The following is a 6,790-nucleotide window of genomic DNA, read 5'->3' as shown; positions in this document are numbered from 1 at the left end:
TAGGCACTCCTTGCAAACTTCTGTCTATACGGCATGTAGTGTCACCAATCTGTACATCTCTACTCTTATAAAAAACAGAGTTGGTGATGATAGTGTGCCTGTCATCTTGCAATATAGGCCGTCCAATTTATATCTGACGGATAGAAAGAAAACTATGGCAATTTTGCAAAAAGATACACATATCTGTCTATACGGCATGTAGTGGCACCAATCTGTTTATCTTTTTCTCCCACAAGATAAACTACTCGTATAAATGCATCTTGATGTTCCGTGCAACGCACGGGCATATTGCTAGTTATTCAAAGGTTTGAGTGAAAAGCAAACTGTGGGAATGCAACGTTGTTGTGTCAATCGAAAACAAAGAAGTTATTTTCGGATAATTGTCGAAACAATTTAGCTATATGTCAGGTGCTTGAAAATAGATTTTTTTTTGTCAGTCATTTTTTTGTCCGTTCATTTCTGCTTTGAGATTCGTACTTTCTTTTTCCTTCCTGGTTTGTTCTATGAATTCCTTGGGGCTGGTTCTTTTTAATGGGTATATATTTGGGTCAGTCAATTCGTTAATGGGCTAAAGCCCATTACCATTGTGACTCAGCCCTCCCCTCTATCCGATTATTTTAAATGTTTTTGTGTGTTTTTGCTTTTGTTCATTCTTTTCCTTTATTAGTCCGTTTGTGTGGGTATTTTGGGGATGTTGGGTGAGTGTAAACGTATATTCGCAAATAATACAAAATATATGTGAAAATTGCACTGCTACTCCCTCCTTCCGGAAATACTTGTCATCAAAATGGATAAAGGGGGATGTATCTAGATGTATTTATGTTCTAGATACATCTCTTTTTATCCATTTTGAAGACAAGTATTTTCGGACGGAGGGAGTATATGATTGATCTTTGCATACTATATAAAATATAATTTCAGTGGAAAAGTCATGTGCTTTTATTATTACTTATTTATTTTAAAGTAAATAACATGCCACTAATTCATTGTTCCTTATAAAACTTCATTGTTTTGATATTTTATCTAGTTATTATTTTATTTCCTTTCTTCTTGAAAGCTAATGCCAATGCCACTAATTCATTCCTCCTTAGTAACATTTTTTTTTTTGCAAAAAATCCATTGTTATATGCTTATTCTTGCATATTTTTAAAGAGCGTATTTTTGTGTATATTGTGTGGAAATTTTATCATTGCTTATTTTAGAATTTCTTTTTCATTTTATTTCTTCTTAAAGAGTAATACCAATGCCACTGATCATTCTTCCGTAGAAAACCTTCTTATTTTGATCTTGTTTTACCTTTTATTTCTCTTTTCTTTTTTCTTAAAGGGTAATACCAAAACCATTAATTTATTTTTTAGAAAACTTCATTAATTTGAATTGGTACTTATTTCATTTTCTTCTTCTTTAATCGTAATAACAATGCTACTTCTTTGGTTTTACAATTTGCCAACATAATAATACTAATAAATAAATAATTAGCATAGGGTGTCACGTCCCTGCGGATTCTTAATTTCACATAAGCAGGTGGGCCAATGCTGATGGTGTTGGTTTAAAACAGGCAGACTACGGGGTCACCGCGGGGCAACTCGAGGATTGATTTTACTCATAGGCTGACCTATCCGATCGTAGTCTGATAACGAGATACGCGCGGCTCCTATTGGGGTGTCGGCACGTCGGGAGGTCTTGCTTGATTTGTTTTACCTTAGTCGAATGTCTTGTGCACTGGAATTGTTGTTTATACCTGACGCCGACGGACACCGAGCAAGTATATCTGTAGTGAAAGATTGGAATTTCACACTGTCCAGAGTCTAGACAATGTCTTATACCTGACTGACTACATCGCTTGTTAAATTGGAGGAAAAGATTGCAATTTATGGTGAGACTGATGGTTTGCAGGATGATGGCAGGTTATATATTTTTCTTGAACTTTATGAACGCTTAGATTTCATCTTATCTTGATGTTTGAATTTCTTTTCGCTTTGGCGCTTTTGCTGGTGATGTAACTTCATTGAGTGTGTGCACGGGAATATATCTGGTGCTCCGTGAGCACCTAAGCTCAAGTCAGATCCAAGGGCTCCCATGAGGTAATGAACATTTTTGCAAAATGTCCTCAAGAAGTCCAAAAAATGCGCACAAGTACATCAGCTACAGGTCCTTAAATGCCGTTGGATCTTGAATCCAACGGCCCGGAAGCCCGTATCACAGGAACACCGATGTCCCGGTATCACAGGATACTCTCCCGTGTTTGTGTGGCAGCCTGGAGCAGAAGAAGAAGGTGATTCCCGAATGCCAAGTGGCTGACTAGGTGGTGCTGACCAACGCCAACTGCTCCCCCCCCCCAAGAGCGCATCCACATGCATGCTTATACTTCCAACCAAACTCAATAACCTTATTGACGGTCCATGCTGCTGCCTCCCGCCAGTGTCGATGCGTGTAGAGAAGCTAGTGAGTTGATGTGTAGCTTCGTTTACCTAATATAAATGTAATCGAGAAGCTGGTGATTTCAGCCCAGCTCCACACAAGTGCTCTACTCCCGTCGCATCTCCCCATGTTCCGAGCCCCTCGTCCCCCTTGTGTCTCCCCCGCGGGCGACCAGGGGGAACCCTAGCTGACGTCCTCTCGGCCCTCCTCCACCTCCACCTCTCCTCACTGTCTTCCGTAGCACCGCCGGGCAAAGCTTGGCCAGCTGGGCGGTGGTGGGGCGTCTTTCCCCCTTGTTCGTTGCAGTTGGCGCGGGGCAGCCCTATCGGGGCGGGGCGCCTAGCTAACGTGGGGTTGGGCGGCGCGGCGGGCGGGTTTCTTGGCAACGTCGTGCACGGTGCGGCTGTGGTGGCCTGCTCGCGGCGTGGTGATGGCTGCGTGGTGGGGAAGATCAGTGGTCGCGGGTGCTGTCGGGTTCAAATCGAATCCAATTCTGGGTCTTGTGCTTGAACGCCGTCGGCCGTCGCTGACCACCCTGGGCCGTTAGATTCGGTGCCTCGAGATCTACGATGGATGCTTCTTGATCCTCCTTCATGGTGGGTTTAGTCCCATGGCTCTCACATCTCTGCAGGTTTCGGTTCATGGTCTGTCGCCGGATCCGGAGCCGACAGAGGTTTGGTGGTATAGGATGGGGACCGGAGGAAATTTTGATCGGTTGCCATCGAGGACCCGGCTGTTGACAGCAATCGAGGTATTGCTCTCCTCCTCTCCTTGCTTTCTTCCCTTGCGTCCAGGTAGTTGTTTTGTGTGCAATCTTCTTGCTGTTGTGAAAGAGCATAATTAATCTGAAGACGTTCAAGGTTGAAATATGTACAATTGTTACCACCAAGTTAGAAGATTTTGCATCCAGCAGGCCATTGCAACAATCATCATGAAAGGCGTCGTCGAAGAAAATGGGATGTTCCACAATGGCCTTGTATTGCGGGCCAACGTCTGAAGTCGCACAGGCCTACAACGTCTAGACATGACGCCTTTCATGAAGCTATGGTGTATACTCCCAGATATGGTAGGATGGGAATTCTAGTGATTGACGATGACAATGATGATGTGTTGGTTGAATATGTATTTTATGTAATTGACAAAACTTTGAATTTGTATATGACAAAACTTTCTAGTTGACACGGTCCTCCTCAACTATTGTAGCATTCTAATTAATTAGTTTGGGTGCCATGAATATCGTTAATTGTGTTTACTATTTGTTGCTTCTATTTACTAACACTTTCTCTTGGTGTTGCTCAAGTATATTATGTTGCATATTCTCTTTGAATTCGTCTGATGATGATGCATCTCTGAGAGAGATATAGACCATAGATGGCGAAGAAGTGCTATGCCCTGTACATAGGGAGGGTTCCAGTAGTGTACAACGAGTGGCCAGAGTGTCAGGCCAAGCGTAACGCTTCCCGGGCGACAGCTAGAAAGGGCTTTGAAAAAGGAAGCGATGCGGAAGCTAGTTACTTGAGGTGCACACTAGCGCGAGAGAAGGGGAAACACGCCGAGTCGGCTACCGCACATGTGCAAGAGTCCATCGAGCATTGCCTCGCCGATGCCATGGACTCATGGAGGTTGGCCTCTCCCTTCTATCACATGCATCTATGCCCCTCAAGTTTTTGGATGAGGCATTCCGTACTGATGTCTACCGTATTAATCGTGTTCATAGTCATGTTATTCATAACCAGACGCCCTTAGAACACATTGTTGGCACTAGAATCAACAACTCATTTCTTAGAATTTTCAGTTGTGCAGTTTTGCCCAACTTGCGACCATTCAACAACACAAACCTGAGTTTCGATTCGAATAGTGTTTCTTTCTTATAAGCATGAGTTACCATGCATAGCACTAGAATGACATAATCTATTCACAGAATGCATCATAGAAGTTAATTTGAAGAATACACAATTGATGGAATGAACATAATCTTAGATACACCAGACGAATTACATAGTGAGTATGAACAAATTGAATTGTAAAATTAAATCAGTGATACAAGCAACACACAATTACACAACTTGCATTTTATGCAGCGTAATTACCACAAATCCATCACTCGGCAGACATTGCTCACTAGAATTGCAATTTGCTAGCAAATGATTGCCCAAAGTTCCATCCCTTTGGCACAACATCATTGAACACAAGCGTGTGTCCATCACTGTTGGTTAGTCTGAAGGAGAGCATCTTGCCGGTGAGGTTCGCAAGCGAGTGCCAGTTAGCACCCCAATTGCGTGCCATAGGCATCCACTCGTCGGAATCAGAGGTCTTGACATCCATGGACTTGATCGAGCCAGCTGCAGCAACATTGCTCACAAGCACAAGATTGAAGTACTCGTGACCATTGATTACGAACCTCACGCCACCCCGCTTCACGCACGGAACTCTGCATGTGTATGGCAGTGACATAGAAAAAAGTTAAAGTTATGTGGCTCCGATGACTCTAAACTAACTTTTGAACTTGTAAGAAGCATATATACCTCTGGTACATGACGGGGATGATGCCACCTTTATAAACACCAATCTTCTCCCAGGCCGGCTGGGCCATGTCGAAATGCGGCCGCGGTGGGTTGCACCAGCCGCCGTTGTCATTGGGGAGGGCATCGTTGGGCGGGCAGAAGTTTGTGGCCGTGACGGTGACCGTCGCACCAGGCTTGCAAAACAAGGGATCCGCGCGCTTTCGGTCGCATGCGATCTTGTAGCACTGCCCGCATGCGGCACCGTCATTGAACAACACGGTGCTCAGAGCCGCCGTGCGTGTCCCGTACCCTTCAGAGAAGAGGTTACCATACCCGCAAGCGCCACCTGCAATATGCAATATATAGAACCCATCGCAAGTGTTAATACACAGAAGAACAAGATCAATCGGGCATGCACGCAGTAGATAGATGTACAGGCGTGAGTTGAATGATTAGTTGATTACCCATTGTGTCAGAGGCGTCAGCGCCGCCGTAAAACGTTGCATGCGCCTTCTGCCAGACGAAGGGTTGCGGGGATGTCGTGGTCGGGTTGTCCGCGGCCACAGAGAGCACACAGCCGATCGCCGCCAGCAGCATCCCTGCAACAAATCGAGCTGGAGCCATATCGGCCGCTAGCTCTTGAAGTTTGATGAACTTGTGGCCTAAATTAATGGAAGCGTTTGTTCAGTGTGTCTATATTGATCTGTTGCTGACGGTTGTGAGCTGCTGTGGTGATCTGACGATCGTTTGTTTATATAGTCTTCACTGCGGTCAATTCGTACGTACGTCGCTAGAGGATTAAGCAAGGCCACCCTGATTGGTTCAATGAAGCACGTAGCGTGCAAAAGTGCCTGGCCGTGCAGCCAAGCCGTGGCTTGCGTGGCAATCAAGAGATATATGTATAGTATGCATGTAGGCGCAGACCCGTCCCTTGAATCGTACGACGAGTGTTCATGTCCTGCATCTGATCCTCAACGTCGGCGTGTGATAATTAGGTCGTGAAGAAACCTTGAGTTGTCAGTAAGGCACATCGACAGATGCTTTCAATCCGTATCCGTCCATTCTTATGCACGGTCGTGAAGAAATCTTCGTCGGTTTGGTCTTGCGAAGTAACTTGACGTTGCTTTGGTGCCGGTGGATCATTCTGTGGACGTTAAACCAGGCTAATCCTATATTTTGCAAGTTGCTGGGTGGATCATTCTGTGGACATTAAACCAGGCTAATCCTATATTATGCAAGTTGCCCAAACGTGTAGGGGGCACGTTTTCGGTTAGCAATTTATCTGTTTCACCATACCATTTCATGTTTGTTGTTTCTCCCTTTTCAATTTTTCTTATGGTTTCCCATTCGATTTTGGTTTCTATTTCTAAGGAGCAACTAACCAAAGGTTATCCTTTGGGGATCCCTTAAGGATCAAATTTTTTTTGGCCTTAGAGCGCGTCAAATGATGCATCCGGGCGCCGTCACGTATCGTGTGCTGGGTGCCCCCTCTGAGTTTTTTGCACGCGTTTTTGGATTTTAGATGGGGTTTTTCAGTTTTTCAGTTTTTGCCTGGTTCACCTTGGTTTTGGAGAAAAAAATTGTTTCATTTTTCACAAAACATAGCCATGCTTCTTTAACAAAAAGTCCTTCTTATCGGTGTACTGAACAATGGGTGTTCATACCCCTGACTACGCACCGGCAAGATGCAGCTTCCATGCCGGGAAGGACATGGCAGAAGTAGATCTATCCCAAGATGCACAAGTCATGGTAAATAATACCGTAAAGAAGATCTCCGGGCAGAGAAGATCATCTCAAGATCAAGATCCAGGCTGCCGGGAAGCTACCTTTCCTGGCATGGTGTTTCTCCACGTTGCTAGCAAGCT

The 6,790-nt window shown here is 44.6% G+C and overlaps 1 protein-coding gene across 1 annotated transcript; it reads right to left on the bottom strand.

The window, feature by feature from the left end:
* Window positions 1-4,380: 4,380 nt before the first annotated feature.
* On the bottom strand, window positions 4,381-5,644 carry LOC125547654 (expansin-A24-like). The gene is made up of 3 exons (XM_048711465.1): window positions 5,390-5,644; window positions 4,947-5,271; window positions 4,381-4,852 (listed from the first exon to the last, which is right to left on the bottom strand). The coding sequence occupies exons 1-3, from the start codon at window positions 5,547-5,549 to the stop codon at window positions 4,543-4,545; spliced, it is 795 nt and encodes a 264-aa protein (XP_048567422.1). The 5' UTR covers window positions 5,550-5,644; the 3' UTR covers window positions 4,381-4,542.
* Window positions 5,645-6,790: the final 1,146 nt, after the last annotated feature.

The sequence above is a fragment of the Triticum urartu genome, chromosome 3 (assembly GCF_003073215.2).
Source record: "Triticum urartu cultivar G1812 chromosome 3, Tu2.1, whole genome shotgun sequence".
Lineage (NCBI taxonomy): Eukaryota > Viridiplantae > Streptophyta > Magnoliopsida > Poales > Poaceae > Triticum > Triticum urartu.
Note: the sequence above shows the minus strand (reverse complement) of the source record. Positions and strands in the feature narration are given on the sequence as shown.